General features: G+C 44.1%; 1 protein-coding gene across 3 annotated transcripts in view; it reads left to right on the top strand.

Moving 5' to 3' along the window:
* The first annotated feature begins 1,134 nt into the window (after nt 1–1,134).
* Nucleotides 1,135–21,166, top strand: part of KMT5B (lysine methyltransferase 5B) — a 52,774-nt gene continuing 32,742 nt past the window's right edge. The window contains exons 1-2 of one of the 3 annotated variants that reach the window (XM_068555158.1): nt 1,135–1,482; nt 19,593–19,828. In XM_068555158.1, the coding sequence (XP_068411259.1) occupies nt 19,669–19,828 (160 nt within the window). In that variant the 5' untranslated portion in view covers nt 1,135–1,482; nt 19,593–19,668. Of the gene's footprint in view, nt 1,483–1,589; nt 1,761–19,592; nt 19,829–21,166 lie in introns of those variants that run through there. The other 2 variants (XM_068555160.1, XM_068555159.1) reach the window with 2 other exon arrangements.

The raw sequence follows: 21,166 nt of genomic DNA, 5'->3' as shown, positions 1-21,166 counted from the left end.
CGGAATAGAAGTAACGGCCTGTGCTGCCCGCCTCCTCTCTGCAGGACCACGCTGGGCCTCCACCCGGCCCCAGGGCCTTTGCACTTGTTGGGCTCACCTTTCCTAACCACTCCCTTTTCCTTACATACTCTAATCCACTCTTCCGGTTGGGGGAAGACCTTTAGGCATCTGCCCAGCTTTTGGCCACCTCAACTTCTTGACGTCTGAACTTTTGACCAGAGTACTGGATAAGGGCTCTGGCTCAAGCCCTGACTGGCTGTCTTAGAGATCACCTAACCTCTCTGTGCCTCAGTTTCCCTACGTATAAAATGGGGAAAACGGTCCCCACCTCCTGGGGGGTCGTTGTAAGGAGTAAACGAGATAGGGCAGCAAAGCTTTAGGACGGTGCCTGGTATCCAGTAAAGGCTGTAATACATGTTACTCTCATTATCGTTATTTTGTAGTCATTATCATAAACTGCAGGATCCAAAGGGCGAGGCTTCGCACTCTCCCAGCAGGGCAGCACCTGGCACGTGTAAGCCTCTCGGCAACTTCCCCACCAGCCTAAAGCTCCTGGAGGGAGCTGCATCCTTGGTACCGGCACTGCCCAACTAGAGCGAGAAGCGGAAAAACCCGTTTCTCGGAAAGCCCGGCACACAGTAGGTGCTCAAAAAATGGCCGGTTGACACTAGGAAGCCAGTGGCCCGATTAATGCAGGCTCACTCCCCCCTCCCTCCTTCCCACACTACGCGGTGGAACGCTCAGGCTGCCCACATGGTCTTTAAGGGTGTATCTGCTTCCAACGACACCCATTCCCACAACAAAGAGGCTCGCTTCCGTGGGGCCACCTCCCCTAGGCGCACCCGGGAGGCGCAGTGGGCGAGGAGCCTGCCCATTCCCCAGGGCTGTCCCCGATGTGTGCAGCTGCTCCAGGGACCGAGTGTCGAACGCTGCCTCGCGGGCCCCGGGTACGTAGAGAGACCTGAGATCCGGATGGCGCCCCAGGGACGCGCGGCGGCACCGCCTCCAGCCGCGATTTAAAGGGCAGCGACGAGCGGAGGGATCCCTGTCGACTGCTCAACACGGATCCCTCCGCCGCGAGCGAAGCGAAGCAACGACTCACCTCGTCCCCTCAAAATTCGCTTTTTGTTCCTCCGCCGCGGAGCACCCGGCGGGGAACTCATTTCTTTCTCGGGTTTCTCCGCCTCCCCCCACCCCTGGTCCCGTAAAAGCAACAGAGGCGTTCAGAGCGGCACGAGCCGAAGTGGTGTTCCTCCGCCTGGCCGCGGGCACTCCTTTTCGTGTCCTTCCACCGTTCCCGGGCGGCGTCCGAGCGGCTCACCGGGGGCGGCGACGCGTCTGCGGCGCGGGCGGTGAGGCTCCGGGGCTATGAGGTGAGGGCGCCCAGGCACCGGAGGCGGCACGCGCGGCGCCAGGACCCGGGACGCGGAGGCCCCAGGCCAGCGGCTGCCTTTGGGACCCCGAGGCCGCGCGAGAGGCGAGGTGAGGCCCGCGGCGCGGGGGCGCGGGGGCGCGGCGCGGTGGGGGCGGGGGGCTCCGGCCGCGGCTGGGACTCATTTCCCGACAGCGGATGGAGCGGGCGGTGCTGCGGCTAGGGCCGCCATCTTGGATTTTACTCTCCATTTTTCTCTGGAATTATTTTTGGTGATTAATATTCTTGGGGGACGGGGAAGTGTCGCCGGGCAGCGCGGGCCCCCCAGCGCAACGGCGGGGTGGCGGGGCCTCGACGCGCCCCGAGGAGGAGCGGGCAGCGCCCGGCGGTGAGCGGGGGGCGGGCGCCGGTGCGGGGGGCGCAGGGGCGGCGGGCTGGGGGCGGGCCGGCGGGAGCGGGGGCGCCGGGCCGGGAGGGGGCCGGGGCCGGGGCCTCGAGGGTGGGGGGACGGCCGGGGGAGGGGCGCGGCGGCGGCGGCGGCGGCGGCCGGGGGGGCGCGGGCCCTGCAGTGGGCGCCGCCGCCGGAAGGGAGCGGTAGCGGCCGTCGGGCAGCGCCGGGCCGGCCCGCGGCCGCACGAGGGGAGCAGCCCTGCCGCTCGCGATTGGGGGACTCTGTTTTCCCTCTTCTCCAATGGGCAGCCGTGAATGGTCTCGCCCAATCTGCTCCCTCTGCCGCGCTCAACTTTGGGTTGTTTGTGTTTGGGCTCGAGCCTCCTTTCAGATCTCCTCCTGGGCCCGTTCTCCGCCCCGCTCCGTCCCTCCCCTGACAGCGGCTCCGGCTCCTGGCCGGGGCTTGCCTCCCGGGCCCCCTCAGTGTGCCGGTGTCTCGGGTCCCGAGAAAAGGCGTCGGTCCTCCCAGAGTGACTCGATTCCTTCCACGTATCCAGAGATGATGTATCAGCGTCAGCCCTACCTATGAGAGTGGGGGAAACGTTTACAAGATGACAGCTCGACCCAACTTGCTGGAATGGTAGAGAAGCACGTTGGACCCAGAGAAACTCACTCCCTCTCTGTTTGGGTTTATTTGACCTCGTGTTAGAGCTCTTTTACTTCCGACCCATTGACTGGGGGAACTTTAAGAATACTGAGGGGGTGAACATGTGTTCTTCGAAGTTAATTTTTCTGAACTTGCCGTATGAAATTCACTCGGGGGGGAAAAATCGTATCTAGAGCGGTAGGCAGAAGAACTGATGGGTTGTGATTGTGCTTCTTTTCATCAGGACCTTTTTAGATTTAAACCATTTTGATATAAAGTGTAGTTGAACGTGGCTTTATAGGGTCATCAGAGGAAACAGTTGCCAGCTGAAGCTTTTTTTTCCTTTAATATTAAGAACACGCCTGTAACTTTTGATGACTAGTCATAAAAGCGTAAATATTTTGAAAAGGGAGGGGGCAATCAGTTTAGCCTGAAATAATCGCAGATAATTTGTGCATACTGGGAAGTTTACTTAAAGAGTTACTTACTATAGGTACAAGTTTACTTTGTAGCCGAATGTTTAGCAACTTCCACCACAGGTGTGGGCCCGTCATCTCTAAGCATTGTCCTTTTCCTTTCCAAGCCCCGGCCCCAGTGGTTTCCCCTGCCTGGTGCCTTTTGGTCGCACCCTGCCCGGCATTCCTGCATCCCCTCCCCAGGATTGATACTCGCCTTCAGGAAGGCCCAGAGAGAGTGTTACCTCCTGGATAGATCTTCACACCCCTTGCAGACCTCTTACAACACAAGGGCAGGGGCTGACCCACTCAAGAGAAGGCACACTTCTGCTTTGTTCCTGAGCAGTTGTTACATTGTATCATAGTTGGTTGTTGACCGTCCCCTCAGCATTCTTGTGAGCTTGTTATTTATCTTCTCTGCTCAGAGCAGGTACAGAGTAGGTGTTCAGTAGACACTGGATGAAAAATGTTAATTTATGAATAGAGCTTAGTGATATATACTTAGTTTTTCTTTTTTTTTTTTTAATATTTATTTATTTATTTATTTGGTTGTGCTGGGTCTTAGTTGCAGCAGGCGGGCTCCTTAGTTGAGGCATGTGAACTCTTAGTTGCGGCGTGCACGGGAGATTTAGTTCCCTGACCAGGGATCGAACCCCGGCGCCCTGCATTGAAAGCGTGGAGTCTTAACCACTGCGCCACCAGGGAAGTCCCTATATTTAGTTTTTCAAAATATGTTCATTCCATTGTTATTGAAAACGTTGTTGTCATTGACACAACCACTTAGTTTGGGTGTGAAAAGAATAATGGGGATACTTACTCTTCAAGAGGAGAGTAGAGTAGGGCTTAATTTTTTATTAGCCCATAAACTTTGAAACCACACTCAAAGTCAGTTCCACGTGCCCTCTTGCCTGTGTTTTCATTTGTCTTTACATACACACTGAAGTGCTTATGTTTTGAATGCTCCGTACCTGAACCAGATACCAGTGGGCAAAATGGGGGGAGGGGAGGATAGGGGTATAGCAGAATATGCATGTGAAGGAAGTGGTAGCAGGTTGTGTGTCTTTTTTTTTTTTTTTAATTTATTTCTTTATTTCTTTATTATTTATTTTTGGCTGTGTTGGGTCTTCGTTTCTGTGCGAGGGCTTTCTCCAGTTGTGGCGAGTGGGGGCCACTCTTCATCACGGTGCGCGGGCCTCTCACTGTCGCGGCCTCTCTTATGGCGGAGCACAGGCTCCAGACGCGCAGGCTCAGTAGTTGTGGCACACGGGCTTAGTTGCTCCGCGGCATGTGGGATCTTCCCAGACCAGGGCTCGAACCCGTGTCCCCCGCACTGGCAGGCGGACTCTCAACCACTGCGCCACCAGGGAAGCCCAGGTTGTGTGTCTTTGAGCTTAGAGTTTTGTGGGTGGAGCATGTTGGTTTATAAATTTTCCCTTGGGTCATCTGTATCTGGGATTGAATCTGATTTCTCTTTGAGTATCAATTTGTGGACTTACAGGACATGAGCGTGTGGCCTGGTTGTGTCGCAAAGCCACTTGTGTGTGAAGCATCTGAGCAGCTCCCTGGTCACAGGAATGCCCTTCCCATGGCTTATGAGAGCACATCCTTCCAGATGAACGATGTCAGTTCCATTATTTTCTACTCTTGCCTGCCATATATGAGCTCTACTTTCTCACCACTCACAAACTCCTTCCCCTTCATGGGCAAGAGCTCCACGACTGTGTCAGCCCTAGAACACTAATTGTTGAGTTTTCCACACAGTGTTAAAGATAGGGACCATGTGTCTTTGTTCCAGTATGAGACACTGTTGGTTCCATAGATACACTGAGTAAATGCAGGAAGAGAGTGTAGGATAGCTGTATCTCAGATAGAGCTCTATGCAATAGAAGTTTTATGTGTAAGATGTAACTTAATTTTTTAGCCTGATTTTTAGTTACTTTTTATTTTTGGAAAAAAATGTATTTTACTGATGTGTCTTGGTGTAGGAAATGGTTTTAATTGCAATAAAAAGCACAAACTTAAATTTATTACAGGATAAAACTAGCCAGTGCACTTTAAATTTCAAGTATTAGGGAGTTATAACCATTAGAACACAGTGATTTGAAAAGTAATTTTTTTCTTGGACAGACTGTCAACTTTGAAATCTTTGAATTGAATCCTGTGGTTTTAAATGAGTTTCATTTAACAAGCTGAATGGGGAAGGGTCCTAGCGAACAAATCAGGGGACCCCGGGGCTTAGGAAGGTTTCACAACTTCCTTTAAATTCTTTCTATCAACTCTACATTCCGCCCCCCCCAAAAAAAAAAACCTCCACAAATCTGTTTTTACTTTAGTTCTTACAATAATCCCTTTTCTTCCCCGTAATTTGGTGTTTCCTAGAAGATTAGAAGTGCTGGTTGAGAGGAAACGGCATGCCTGACCAATACCTAGCCCTGTGTTTTTCTATTAATGTGATTGGAGTTTGTCCTAGTCAGACTGCAGAAAGTCTAAGTCAGTTTTCACTTACAGATACATCTTATTTTATTCAACAGACACATCCCCAGATCTTAGTCACGCGCACCTCATTTTACAGACGTTACGGGGTTTTGCTGTTTTAAAGGTGCGGGATAGACAGACTCCGTCTGTGCGTGAGAGACTCATCACCTTAGTGTGGTAAATCAGCATTTATGTCTAGCTTTAAAAAAAAACAAAAACTTTTCTTTTGATCCCCGTGTTGCTCAGAGGCAGTAAGTTAGAGTGGATATATTATCTTCACATAGTTGGTGATGGAACCAGAACCATTTGCATTAATTCTAAAATACTGTCGCAAAAGGGAAAAAAAAAAGTCACTGATTTCCGTAGTCATTTACACTCTAAATTATGCCTTGCTTCGTGATTTTCCTTCCATCAGGTTAAAGGGTTCCTAGGACCACTGGACCACTTTGGTCACTCACTGCCTCTGGCTCCCACGTCTGCCAGCCAGATTTGAAGCTGGCTGGTATCTGTGTGAGACAGAGTCAAACACTGCACCATCTTCTAAGGTTGTATATAATTAGAACTACAGTTATACGTATAATTCTGGGGCTGGATGAAGTTCCGCTGGAGTAAGAATCAATACCTGTGTTCCAGTCTGCTCCACCTTATTTGTGTAACACACTGACAGGGCCAAGCCTTAGTTTCTTCATCTGTAAAATAACTAAACATTAATCTCTGAGATCACTTCCAATTCTAAATTATACTTTCTCTTTTACACTTGCTCGCCACCCATTTTCTCACTTCTAAGAGCTAATTTAATCATATTTTGACATCTCTCCAATTGGTTTACATAGTTCATCTGTATATTCCATGTAGTCTTTTCTCCTTGTTTTGAAATATTATTAAGTTGATGGTACAGCTTACATTCAGTTGGGTTTTACAATTTGGAGACTAGGGTCCCAAAAGCCTAATTCTTAAGGTCTGTATGGTTCCCACATGTCTCTGGCTCCTCCCTATCAGTTGCATTTCTGCAAGATGTCTTATTTTCTGTATTACAAGAGTACACAAAGAAGAGAGTAAGTGGAGCTAGGAAGCATTCCCCAGTGATAAGCCTGTGTGTTTGTGGGTGATGCACATGTGACTCAAATATTGAAGTAAACCCCAGACTTAGGCCTGAATGCTAGGGTTCTAGACTCAGCCTTACCACTTAAAGCAGTTTGACTTCAGGAAGGCAACTTCATTCTGAGCTTTAGCCATCTCATTTGTAGTGATAATACCCGTCTCGCCTACCTCATGGGGTTGCCAAGCTGGTGAACCCTCAGTCATGTGTGTTAGGGTGCAACAAACACCTAACTTGCACATCTTTATAGGAACACCGGGTCAGTACATCTCTCATGACACTAGGATTGCCTCTCAGCTTTAAGGCAAAAGATCCCTTCAGTGAAGGGTCATTCTGCTTCCTATTCTGCACTCTTCTGCTCTGTTCATCAGCTACTTGGTTTTCACATGCTTCTGTTTGGTTTTGCAAGGTCTCCCACTCCTTAGTAGCCCTGTGCAGATTTTCCTGAAAGCTGAAACTCTCGTGCGCCCTCTAGTGTTCCCTGCACACAACCAGTATTCCAGCACCACGAACAGTGCCCGGTGGCTCCCAGTAGGTTCTTGATAAATGTTGGATTGAGTTGATTCTAGGTCTTCCGAATGATTCATTTTGTCTGTCTTATTTTTATAACAAGGTTGAAATATCTGATCTCTGAAAAGTATTAATGATCTCTGAAAAGTATTTTTATTTTCAAAAAAAACTTTATGTTGCATGTTATGAAGGGATATGTATTTTTAGCAAGAAAACCAACCTACTCTTAGAAAGATGGATCCCCCCAGCTAAAGAGTAAAGGGGGCTGATCCTTCAGCCAGTGAGCCCGTAGAGTCTGGAGCCGGAGAGGCCATATACAAACCTGCTTCTCCCTTCCTGTTAAAAAAGAAACAAAAATCAGACCTCATTCAGAGGAGGATTTAGACAAAGCCAGTTGCCTCAGAAAATATTTGTTTGGTGGGTATAAATAGATACCAGGAGTGTTTCTGATCCAGAAAGAAGGTGATTGTTTCTGTATTTACGCTTTTGATTTATTCTCCTTGATCATCCAGTCTAAAGTTTGTTCCTATATTATTCTCTGCTGATATCCTAGTTGTTTCCTTTATAGTGCTTACCAGAATTTACCATTTCATGCTTATTTGATTGTCTCTCTTCCCACACTATACTCTGAGTTCCATAAAATCAGGAACCATGTCCATTTTGTTCTAGGGTCTTACTCTTCAAGTATGGGGCAAAGCATGTTGAAAAATTTGAGTCAGGATTATATTGCTTTCTTATATGGTGTTAAGAGTATACAGTCTTTAAACCCCACCTTGGCTAATTTTTTTTTCTAATTCTCTAAGCCTTCCTCTCCTTTGTAAAGTGGGGGTGATAACAGTAGTATTGTATATGTTGGATATATTTAATGTTTTTGTTATGTAAATTATGTTGTATAATTTAATATTATATGTTAATGAGTATTTAAAATATATTGTATATATTAAGGGACTGTGATGTGGGTAAATGATATGATATATGTGAAGTTATTAGCACAGTTCTTGGATCATAGTAATGAGCAATAGTGTGAAATGGTGCCCAGAGAACTGGAGCTAAGAGGTGTCTCTCTGTCATCCCCATGGCACTCGGTTCTTCACTCACGTCTTGAGCGGACATTACTTAGCTGTGTGTTGGACACTGTGCTAGGCACTGAGCGGCATGCCCCAAGCGCTGTAAGTGGGGAATGCTCCTTTGCAAGGCCTCTCTGACTCTCACGGTGCCAGCATGTGTCACGTGCTTATTTTCTTTCCTTTTCTCTTCACTCCCCTTTTCCTTTCATTTAACTGACCATGATAAAGCTCAAAAAAATCTTTTTTTTTTTTTTTTTTGGTTTCACATATTGGTAGCATATTATCTTGTCAGAAGAAGTGAATTACTTTGGGCAGGTAATACGTGTTCCTGAGCCTGTTTCTTTCTTTTTTTTTTAATTTATTTATTTATTTTTGGCTGTGTTGGGTCTTCGTTTCTGTGCGAGGGCTTTCTCTAGATGTGGCGAGCGGGGGCCACTCTTCATCGCGGTGCACGGGCCTCTCACTGTCGCGGCCTCTCTTGTTGCGGAGCACAGGCTCCAGACGCGCAGGGTCAGTAGTTGTGGCTCACGGGCCCGGTTGCTCCGCGGCATGTGGGATCTTCCCAGACCAGGGCTCGAACCCATGTCCCCTGCATTGGCAGGCAGATTCTCAACCACTGCGCCACCAGGGAAGCCCCGAGCCTGTTTCTTTTAATCTAAGACTTTTTGCTCTGAAATTCTGTGATTTTTTGAATTAAGATAATGTTGAAATGTTTGGTGAATTGTAAGGTCCTCTGTTAATGTTACTCTTTTCACAGTCACTTCTCTCCTGAGTTTTAACATCTTAAGACAGCTTCACCTGGGTAGTGCCCCATCCTCAAATTCAGCAAACCAAACTTTCTCATCTTTCCTGCAAATGTGTTCCTTCTGCAGTCCCTAACTCAGTTCATGGCAATCTTGCAGTCTCCCCAACTGAAACTTCAACCCCAACTAGAGATTTCTGACTTGACTTCCTTTCTGTCCCTCAACACCTATGTCTGATTTGTCACCAAGGCTTGCCAAGCTCGTATTTGAAACACCAGAGCTTTCCTCTCTCTTCGCATCCATTTCTACTCTTTGTTGCATTTAGTTTTCTAACTGGTCTCTCTGCCTCCAATCACATGCTTTTTGGCTAGTGGGATCCTTTCTATGAGTACAATTGAGCAAATTCTCCAGTCTTTCATCTGTGTAAGTGGAAAAAAAAAAGAGTACCTGCTTTACAGGGCATGACAAATGATAAAGTTAATATAGGAAGCACTAAGTGAATGGAGGAGCAATTATTTTAACAAATTGGAGTTACAGTAAGATAATGTTTTATCAGATACACAACAAGGTATATTCTATTGTAACAAAATCTGCAGTCCCTCTGAATGTTGACATGTGAGGTGTATTCAGTGATGTTTAATTATACATTGTTGCCAGAAGTCACATTCCTTCTCTTCAGGAGCTGTAGGAAAAGCAAAGCTGATCTCAACTCTGTATCATAAATTAGCACCCCTGGTCCTTTTTTATTCTCTTGAAAATTTGTACTTTTCTTAATGGATGAGGTGATGTGATTTTTTTTTTTTCTTTCCTTGTGGGAGTTACGGTAGGATGAGGAATGGAGGGGAAACGTCTACTTACTTGATTGTTTAAAGTTTTGTGAATAATACATCAACATATCTTCTTTGTTTCTTTCTTAGTTACATGAAAAGAGGAGACAGCTGGAGACCTTTATTGTGTTAGCAATTTCTGCTCATTTAATCCTTGTGCCAAACCTCTTTTCATTTTACTAATGAGACATTAGCGAGGTTAAATGGCTTGTCCAGGGTCGCATTGCTGGAGAGCAGTGAGTGGAGCCAGGGCGGCACCGATGCTTTGACTGCACCCCGAGCCGCATCCTGAGCCACTGTGCGCGCTGCCCCCTGCACAGTCTGCCACCTGGCCTTTAGGACCCAGCCCAAGAACCACCTTTTGGAAGTTTTTTCTCACCCTTGTCTTTGCCCAGTAAGAATCAATTGTCCTTTGTTCTACTTACCTCATAGCCTCTCAGGAACTGTGGGCTGTACTTACAGACTCTTGACACTAGGTGGCATCTGTTTATAGAAAAGTAAAATGCTGTTTGGGTCTCAGAGACTACTCTAACAAAGGAAGCGTCCTTGATTTTACTTATAGGCACTACGAGGTAAGCGGATGGGTCAGATACGGAGAGACGGGGAGGAGATTTTAGGGAGATTAGGGGCAGAATTCCCCTCGACAACCACGTCAGCTAAAACCTTTATTTTAGAAATACCTACGGAGACAATTGGAGACACAGATCTTTCCTATATAAAACCCTTTGTTGTGATGCGTGTTGGTGTACATGTGGTGTACATAAATAAGGAACTGTGAAGCAGTATTTTCTGTAATGAGGAGTTTATCCCATGCTCAGCTGTAGTTCAGCGGCTGAATAAGTAAGTATAAGTGTTGCGAACGTCTGATCGTAGACTTAACCAGTGGTGGCTGTTTTGCTGTTTAAAATGGTCTGCTAAATGAAAAAGTCTAATAGTTTTGATTTTCTTTTTTTTTAGTTGCAAACATATGTAAATATAATAATGTTCAACATGTTACGTCTAAGGAAGATCTTGGTTAACTGTGCTTAAACAGTGCGTGAGTAATTAGATGTAATTGAGACACCAGCTTTATCTTCAAAATCCATATAGCTCTCTCTGTAGCCGTGTTTCATGTGTGCAGTTGAAGGGGGAAATGTCTTTTTTAAAAAGCGTATTTAAGACAACTTTTTAAAGGTGCTTAAAATCTCTTTTCCTGTGACATGTTGGAATTTTATGTATTTCTGGAGTCTAATTAGAAAGCATTTTTACTTTGATTTGCTTTTTCATGGTCTCTGTATTAGTTTCCTGTGTGTGCTGTAACAAAGTACCACAAACTTGGTGGCTTAAAACAGCAGACATGTATTCTGTCACAGTTCTAGAGGCCGGAAGTTCACCATCAGTTTCACTGGACCAAAATCAAGATACGGGTAGGGCTCCCTCCAGAGGCTCTTAAGAGAGCACACTGTTCTTTGCCTCTTCCAGTTTCTGGTGACTGTGGCATTCCTTTGCTTGTGGCCACCTCACGCCACTCTTTTCCTCTTCTTCTCAAGTGTGTGTGGTGTCACATCTCCCTCTGCCTCTCCCTTTTAAGGGCACTTGTGATGACATTTTGGGCCCACCTGGGTAATCTCTTTCATCTCAAAATCTGTAATTTACTCATATCTCCAAAGACCCCTTTCCTTATAAATTAACATTCCTAGGTTTCAGATTAAGACCTGATAGATATCTTTGGGGACCATTTTCCAGCCTCCTTTAGAGAAGTTATTGCAACCAACTTAGCAGGATTAGTGACGCTATCTCTAGCCATCATTTTATCCTAAAAGGGGGTGGGTGGAGCATTATTATGCATTGGTGGGAAACTGCTCTGTTCAGGCACCATCCTCTTGCTGGTCTGATTGGGGCTTTGCCACCTGAGGCTGCTTGAGAAAGCTGTTAAATTGGCTGAAGCAAAACGCATATGAGTTTGACTCTACAAAAGCTGGAAAAGGAAAGCAGAAATGATACTTTTAATAATAGCATGTCATTAGTAATTATTTTACAAGTATAAAGACCTATTCTTTGCTCTGGAGTTTGGTGCTAGATACCCGATCAGCATTGAATCTGCATGACAGCTCCAGTTTTAGAGCAACGAGGGCTTAATGCTGAATTAAGGAGAAGAAAAATCCCCAAGACTTTTCTTTCGTACCACTAGGACTAGTTGAACTCTGACAGGTCGTCTAAATTCTTAAATGAGATTTATTTCTGACAGTGTTTATAGGAGCAAGTTTTAAGGTTATAGGTGAGATCATGGATTCATGGTAGGTTTCTAAGAAATTGGCAACTGGGCAATTACCCTGTCAAACTGCATTAGAGAATTACAGTGGAATAGTGATCCCAGATGCTCCTGATGGCTTCTCAGGGCTTCTTCAACTGGTCTGATCGTGTGAATTATTACTGTAGGATTCCATGGAACCTTGGCTATATGTTAGTTGCAGATGAATTTGGAATAACTGTTGATAAAGACTGACATGGAATTCTTTGGTACATATATTATAGAGTCCTTTTGTAATTTTAGATTTGAGGGAGAGAACTGATACCCACTTGGGCTTATGTGTAGCAGTTACGTTTGAGACTGGAAAGGGGGATATGATATGAATGGACCTGTGGTATGTTGGGCCTTGTGCTAGGTTCCAGTGATACGAAAGTGTACCTTAGCTCGTTTATACTTCAGTGGGGAAGGCAAGTGTTACCAAGTAATTACATAAAGAAGTGAATACAGTTGTAATAAACACCATGAAGGAGAAATATTCAAGCATATATCAAGACAGTCTACTGGGTGGAGGACTGGGAGGTGGGGGGACTGCTGGGCAGGTTGGCAGTATCCTAAGTGCAAAGGCCAGTGGTGGGAAGATGCCTTGCACACTAGAGGGATGTAAGCTAGGCTGTGTCTGGAGTATTAGCTGGAGCGAGGGGTGAGACTGGCAGGGCTGGATCATGCAGGACCTTGTAGGCCTTGGTAAGGTAAATTCTGTTAATGGTAGTTCTTAACAGTTTCAAAATACTTTCATTTTTGCTATTGCGTGTAGTTTTCACATGTGAGATAGGCTGCACACATGAGGCCCTGGAAGGGGGAGTTGGCTTTTCACTTAACGAGTGGGATGTTGTTGGAACCGGTAGTGGTCTGAGTAGTTTCACTCCTGGTCCACCTCGTGCTCTTTGTTCTTTTGGTGGGGGGGGGGGGGGGGGTGCTGCGTGTTTGTTGTTTCTTCTTCGGACAGTGCTTGCTTTCATTTCTGTGCTTTTTTTTGTGTTTGTCTTCCTTGTGCTTATTTTAAATATAAAGCCCCTGGGAGTCTGGGGTTGTGACGCTTGAGCAGCAGAATCCACAAGCAAAGGCATCGAAAACTTGTGGAAGTAGTTCAGTGATATTTCTTCAGTTCCCGTCAACCTAGAAGTCTGATTTTTGAATTGCTGTGTTTAAAGTTTTAGAAATTGGCTTTAACTTACATACGTATGGATGATGCAGAAGGATTTTTGTGAAATCTGTTTTATTTTCCTTATATACACCTTTATTTTTTTATTACAAAGTAATATTTGTTCATTTTGAAAAGTTGAACCTTTTGAAGAATATGTCATGTAACAGTTAAAAAAATTGCTTGTAATCTTTTTCTCCAAAGATAAAACTGTTAACTGGTGTATCGAATTGTTTTCTTAGCAAATTGTAACTGAATCACTTGAAAAATGTTTGTTCTGCTTTTTCTCAATAAAGATTTTCAAAAGTCCTCTAGCAAGCTAGAGCCTGCTTTTTAAAAATGTATGTTATCTTTTCATTTTCAGCCACTTGGGGATTGTTTCCATGTCAATGGATGATTTCTCTAAGATGAACTCTCTGCAGACAAGTTCAGCGTGTAAACTGGCTAGAATTCTTGGTAATGGCACAGGAATTATTTTGAAATTCTTGGTAGTCTTTCAGAATCAATATTTTCATTTTTCTGACAGATGTTTTGAAATCCTGATTTGTGTTTAGGATATTCAACAAAAAATTCCTTTCCAAAAGCTTTAAGTGAAAAAGAATTGAAACCAGAGTTCTCAAATTGGAGGTGAGCAGCTGAGCTCAAAAGTCACTAAGAGTTTATGATCCTTGTGTGTGTCCATGAAGGGACAGTGGGAGGCTAGGAGGGTGTTGACATTTGTTGAGCGTCCATCACTGGGAATAGAGTGGGCACTTTACATAAACCAAGCGCATTTTTCTATGAAACAACTCTGTGCTTTCTTTAGAAACGTGAATATCAAGTCTTGGGGGAAGTGGATTGTTTGGTTTTTTTTCCAATTATAAATAAATAGGTTCACTGTAAACATTTTGGGGAAAAAATCTTTTTTTGATGTTAATCCCATACCCCCAAAGACAGCCATTGCTGTTGGTGATTTGGAATGTATGATGGTGTGTGTGTGCTTTTTACCTTAGTGGTATTAAAATGTGATTAAACTTTCCTCTTTAAATGCAACTCTTATTTTAGCAGTTTTCTAGTACGTTTTGTATTGTCATTGTGTGCCCTTTTGTTTACATTTGATACTAGAATCAAGTATGTGCATCCTTCCCCACCTATTGGTCCAGTGAAACCTTTCCTGTTGATTTCAGGTAGTCCCTGGGGGTGGGCGGAAGGTGTGCCCATGCCAGAGCATAGTCACAGCTGCGTTTCCTTAGAGCCCGGTTGTGTCATTTTTGTGAACACTCATAAAAATAGAGGGGGGCACAGCCTTGCACAGAACCCTCAGGGATTCCGTCCATCAGCACTCAGGTGATTTATTACTCCAGGCCAGAGAACCAATTAATCTGTTCGTTTAGAAACTTTTTTTTTTTTTTTAAACAAAGATCCTTATAAACTCTCTCAAGGCATGCTGGTCTCAAATTAACCTATTCCCACCATCTCCCATCCTGTGAATATTACATATATCTTTTCTGGCACCTGAAATTTGAACTCTTTTCCTCTTGTTTGAAACAAATAACAAGAACTTAGGACTCTCTCTATTCATTATTCCTTAGAGTACTTTCTGCCATCTCATTCTTTCCCCATGAGCCCATGTTTCGAGACATTGTGTCCATTTCAGAAGTTCTCTGTCGTTTCTGAGAGAGGCTCACAGTGGCCCATCTGTCATGACTTTGAACTGTCAGAGATTTGCCTTATGAGCACTGCAGCCTGTGCCCAGCTGGGTCACTCCTTCCTGAAGCGCTGGGCCCTGGTTTGCTTTTGCTTCTCCTCCTGCCTCACTAGTTGCTCCTTTCAGTATCCTTAGCTGCTGTTTCCTCATCTTGATCGCTAAATATTTGGGTGCCCCTCAGTCCTTAGACTTCTTTTATCTCTACTCACTTCCTAGGTGATTTCCTCTTGCCCCATGGCTTGAAATCCCGTTAGTCCCCTGACTCCAAGTTTATACATCCAGCCTGGGCCTGTCCTTCAGATCCAGCTGCCTAAACATCTCTGCTTGGTCTCTAATAGGTGTCTCAAACATGACCAAACCGAACTCCTGCACCCCAACCCCTGCCAAAACCCGACCTCCCTGTGGTCTTTGTCACCTCCATAACTGCTAATTCCATTCTTCCACTTGCAAGCACATCTGAGCCCTCTCTCTTTCACACAGTGTCGGCAAAATCTTCCGAAAAGATCCTGAGACCAACCACTTCTCACCGCTTTTGCTGCTGCGAGCCACCAGCATCTATTTCTCCTCTCATTGATTGCCGTGGTCTCTTCACTGCCTTCTCTCTCGTCCCCCCAAATTGTTAGTCGCTTTATTAGACCTGGCTTTTTCAAAAGCATTCAAACTCTTCGCCACATGACAAGCAGCCAGCATGGGCCTTTAACACTTAACTCCTGTCACTCCTCTGCTTTCTCCCTGGGAGTTAGTGCCCAAGTCTCAGCAGGGGCTTGGAGGCCCTCTGGCCTTCCTCCTGCCCCTCTTACCCCCTACTCTGCTCCAGCCACACTGGGCTCTGTGCTGGTCCTCGGACACACCAGCTGCTTTTCTCCCTCGGCTTTGTACTCGCCCTTTGCCTGGTGCACTCTCCCCAGTGCTGCTCCGCTTTTCCCCGTCCCGCCCTGGCTCCACCTGAAACACTCCCTGCCACTTAGAAACTGCTCTGTTTTCTCCAGGGTGCTGGCATTTATTTGTTAGTTTGTTGTTTCCCAGAGCTTTCTTCATTAGAATATAGGCACAGATGAGGGTTAGAAACCTTATTTGCTGTATCCTCAGTGCCTGGAACAGTGTCTGGAATGTAGTAGATGTCTAATAATTTTCATGATATTTTTATATTGGGAAATCAGATCAGAGAAAGATTTGTAGCTGTTAGGCCATTTAAGGAGTCGCCAGTACTCCTTTCTTGAAAATTGTTTTTCTGCCAATTTTGGAATAAATTTGAGGTAATTTTAACTTCTGGATATAGTCAGTGGCCAGTTAGCTCGGATACGTCCACCAAGCCACGACCATGGTAGTATTTCCATGTGAGCCAGCTGGGTTCCAAGCCAGAGAGACTGCACCCTTGCTCTGTTGGGAGAGGGAGCTCTGGGGGAGCCACCCGATGTCTTCAGCTCCTGTTTCTCCTACTAAAATATCCACTTGTGTTAGCTTTTGAAATTCCATCTCCACCTTTAATATGTAAGTGTTCTTCCAGCTCGTAGTCTTACGGGAATGATCATGCCAACAGCAGATCCTGCACTCATGAGGGCAGAACAAACAATGACCTGATGATTAGTAGAGTATATGTTCGTTTTGAGCTAAAAGTTTATAAATAGCCCCCAATTTCTGATAGCTTTACTAGAACTGCTTTTACAAAATATTCATTGTGAGCTTAAGTCTTTTGCCTTAATGATAGCTGTTGTTATCTGGACGAGTGGAGAGGATTGGCGCCTCTGCTAGAATACATCCAGACATAACATGCAGTGTGTTCATACTAGTGAAATTCAGCCGCGTCTTGTGATTGACAGTGCTTGTTATGCTATGGTACCTTAAGTCCAAACAAAATAATATCAGTTGACTGCAATATAAATGAGACCCAGGGTTAGGAATTGGCTCCATTTTGGATCATTGACCCACATTTAATTGAACTGATGTGTAAGTTAGAGTGGATCTCAGTCTGTGTTCCACACTGTGTTCTAGTACACAGTAGCTAGAGTGTACTACTAAAATGATTTATTGGTGAACTTTTCCAAATTCTTGGGAAAAATTAGGTTGATAGGTATAATTTCTGCAAATTAAAAATTTTTATTCCATACTTCTTAAAATTTTGGTATTTGCTCTTTGCCCTAAGAGATGAATAAATGAATGAATAAGTAACTTAGAACAATAGTTCTGACACTGGAAAACTAGTGTCAGAATCACCTGGAGGGCTTATTAAAACACAGATAGCTGGGCCTCGTCCCAGGTTTTCCGCTTTTTATCTCTGAGTAGGAAGCTTGGTTTCGACTTAAGGATTCTCGGGAGAGGTGACTTGCTCTTTCTTTTGTCTCTTAATTCTGTCTAAAGCCACATTGCTCTCTTCTGTTCCGTATCGTTGCATTTTATGTGTTAATCATTGAGGACTCCTAAGTGTCTTAAAAACACATTCTTCCATCATTATCTGTAAGTTGTATGTTATATGTGGGCGTTCTTGAGATGAATTTCCTAAAGGACCCAAAGCACTTTACCACCTTCTTGTTCTTTTTCTCTGGAGGTGCGGAGTCGGGGGTGAACCAGAAAGCATAATGGCAGGTGGTAGGGAGGTTGATGGTGGTGATGGCTGATTCCTGCCATGTCTTGCCTGTGCCAGAGCTGCTCCAGCTGCCTGTGACAGCACAAGCATCTTGAGGAAGAAGAGAATTTGAAGAGGTCAGGTTATAATTTATAGTTTAAAAAAAATACAAAAGTGGCAGCTCCTGTGAGGTGGTTTAGACCACAACCTAATTTATTTATTCTTTCATAAGTTGAGTGCCTTTGATCTACTTTATGCTGTACTAGAGAAAAGAAAAATAAGTTCTTGACCTCAGGAACTCTCAGTCCATTAAGGAGGCAGACAGGCCTTCGCTATATGGTGACATAAGGGCTTTTACCCAGGTGTTTTTTTTTTTTTTTTTTTTTTGGCTGTGTTGGATCTTCATTGCTATACGCGGGCTTTCTCTAGTTGCGGCGAGCGGGGGCTACTCTTCGTTGCAGTGCGCAGGCTTCTCATTGTGGTGGCTTCTCTTGTTGCAGAGCATGGGCTCTAGGCACACGGACTTCAGTAGCTGTGGCACGCATGCTCTAGAGCACAGGCTCAGTAGTTGCGGCACACGGGCTTAGTTGCTGCACGGCATGTGGGATCTTCCCGGACCAGGGCCCGAACCCGTGTCCTCTACATTGGCAGGTGGATTCTTTACCACTGTGCCACCAGGGAAGTCCCTCACCCAGTTTTATAGTAGGGGTGTCCACCTGGATTTGGCAGTGAGGGTCAAGGAAGACTTCCTGGAACATGAAGGAATTAGCCAATCAAAAAGACAGATCGTCTAAGTATAAATATAAGATATTTGATCATCAGTAGGGGGTCTTCTGTTTAATTTGATAAAGTGTATTAGTTGAAAAATATTTAGGTTAGAACTGATGTATCAGTATTTTACTTGCCCTTTCCTATTATTTAAGTAGCAGCATTTTTCTGGGTTTAGTGAAGCCTACAAGAAGAATCAAAAGATAGGCACAATAAAAGTTGAATACTAATTGAATTTTAATAGTGAAGGAACCAAGAGAAAATTACATGTTCGAGAACAGTTGTAAAAGTATCCTTAATATGGATGAGCTGTTTTTCACCTTTTTACCTAAGCATGTTGCTCTCACCCACATTTTACCTCACTGTGAATTCACACAAAATTCCTGTGACGTGAAAGAGACTGGAGGTCAAGTAAAAATTAATATTTTGTATTTGTGTTGGGTATCATTAAAGGCGTCTCCAGGTGTACATTTCTGGGAGCACTTCAGAATAATTTGTCATGTGTACTTTTCTGTGTGTTTGGAAAAAGTGAGGGAAAATGAGCTCTGTCTGGTGCGGTGAGATGAGAGGCCCTTGGGCAGCAACGCCGGGCTCCCCTCTGGCTGCGGCTGCAGGCTGATTGTGTGGCATTGGGCGCGCTGCCTCAGCTCCATCTGCAAATTGAAAGAGTTGTGCTAGAATCTTAGAGTTCCTTTAGCTCTCAAGTTCTGTTTTTACACTTTCTTATCCTAGAGCCTTTTTAGTCTGACTTACACTAAAGCATAATTCCGTAATGAGGTGATGTCATGGACATCCTTTCTCACTCCCTTACCAACAAATGTAATCTATTATACTTTCACTTCCAAAGGTTTGTATAAATTTACAAACATTTCTCACTATCCAAGTCATTTTGTTTCCAGATTCAGCTAATTAAAATTCAGATAGTGAGGGATACCACTATATTAGCAAATAAAGTAATCTCAATTTTTGTTGCCATCGTAAAGGAATGCTAAGGCAGGTATTTCATGATGGGCAATACTTTGATATTCTAATGTTGGTCCCTTAAATATCCTGAATCCTGACTTCAAACTAACAGCAACAAAAGGGTGTTACAAAGCTGTTGTGGACAAAGCTTAACTGAGATGCCTTTTCTTCAGCTCCTCAGAAGAGAAGAGAGAACTTCCTTGTTTACTCACAGAGTTAATAGAATGTTACCAAAACGTGTAATTTGAGCAGGTTATTGAGCTATATACCTAGGTATCAGGGTAATAAGCAAAGATGATTCTTACTGGCAACTGAAAGAGATAAATATTTATTGAGTACTTACTAGTTACCAGTCACTATTCAAAGCACAAGCAATGAGCAAGGCAGAAGGAGTCCCTCCTCAGAGTCTGTGGGCACTGTAGACCTCAACGTGACGCGGGATGGAGGGGGAGCCAAGGTAGTCTGTGAAGAGTGGAAACACTAATTGCTAAGTTACTTTTAATACTCTGAAAATTTCTCAGGGGTCTGTGTAGCATGGTCTTTTATGTATTTACCTCCCCATTTTGTTTTGTTTTTTCATGTTTTGTTTCTGTTAGGAGAGAACATTGAAATTATTCTCTAAGCTATTTGAAGAGAGTGACTAAATGCACCTGGGTCAGGCTGTCTGTGGGTATGAAGTGGTTGGGAGAATCCAAGAACATGGTGGTGAATGGCAGGAGAAATGGAGGCAAGTTGTCTAATGACCATCAGCAGAATCAATCAAAATTACAGCACACGGGAAAGGACACCGTGAAGGCTGGCAAAAACGCAGCCGAGAGGAGGTCAAGCAGATGTATGTACATATTTCAGCTGTCACTCTTTTGATTGTGATACGGGGCAGTAATTCTTTCCACTTTGTAATGTGTATTCTGTTCTCTTGTTGTTTTCAAAACAATTTTTTTATGTTCTCACAGTTAACAGTATAGTTTTTTTACTCTTTTCAAAGTTATACCAACTTTTTTCTCATCAAACATTGTATACAACTCAAGTTTAATTCTTAATATAATGTTTTTATATGCATAACTTTATATTTTGTAGAATTTATAACTGAATGGTTATTTGTTCTATTAAAAATATTAAAGTACTGCTATTAAATTTTTTTTAAGTTCAAACTGTGTTTTTTTATATTTGATGTAAGTTTAAGTATGTATTTCTTTAAAAATTTATAGAGTAATATGAATGATAAAGTCAACCCTAATTTACATGATAAGTGGAAGTTAGGGCAGCTTTTCAAATTGTCACCATTTCTTCTATTTATATAGGGTGAACAGTTTATCCTAACAGAGAAGCAGTATTGATAATGAGTTACTTTTTTACCTCTATATCTCTTGGTGATAATGAGGCTGCTTACTGAGAGTTGAAGAAAGTGTAGATTTGATACATGTTTCATAGTTCTTTTAAGAGTAGTAAGATGCCCCAGGATAAGTGTAAAGCTAAGTAGGCAGCTGTATAAATATTGTCCAAAATTAGATAGCCATGTTAAGGACAACTTTTTCTTCCTTCCTTCCTTCCTTCCTTTCTTTGTCTGCGCCATGCAGCTTGAGGGATCTTAGTTCCCCGACCAGGGATTGAACCCGCGCCCTTGGCAGTGAGAGCGCGGAGTCCTAACCACTGGACCGCCAGGGAAGTCCCAGACAACTTTTTATATTTCTTCTTTTCCTAAGGTTAATTAAGCCACAACTAAATAGCGTTAGTTTTTGTTGGAATTGGCCTACTTCCAGTAGATTTGGATTGATTAGCCTGGGGTTTGCTACAGTTTCAGATAGAGTGCACCAGTTCTGATTTCATTTCCTTCTTACCTTTTATGGGTTTATGCTATTCACTGGGCCCAGGCTGCCCTTAACTTTTCCATATCAGATCAGGTCACTGTTTCTGTTTACAAAGAAACAAAAAACAAACAAAACAAAAAAACCAGACAGAAATCCCTGCTTGGGATAAGGGTAAGGAGAGAGCCCAAGACTAATGGGTTTGCCTCTACCTGGACACCTCCTCACCCCCTTAGCATGTGATGGGAACCGGAAGGAACTGAGAAATGTAGTGATCATGGCAGTGGTGTTGGCTCTGGTCAGTAAATTAGGCATCTCTTAAATCTTTTTTTTTTTTTTTTTTTTTTTTTTTTTTCAAATTGCTG

The sequence above is a fragment of the Eschrichtius robustus genome, chromosome 11, assembly GCF_028021215.1.
Source record: "Eschrichtius robustus isolate mEscRob2 chromosome 11, mEscRob2.pri, whole genome shotgun sequence".
NCBI lineage: Eukaryota > Metazoa > Chordata > Mammalia > Artiodactyla > Eschrichtiidae > Eschrichtius > Eschrichtius robustus.
The sequence above is the reverse complement of the archived record's forward strand: the minus strand, read 5'-3'. Positions and strand labels throughout refer to the sequence as shown.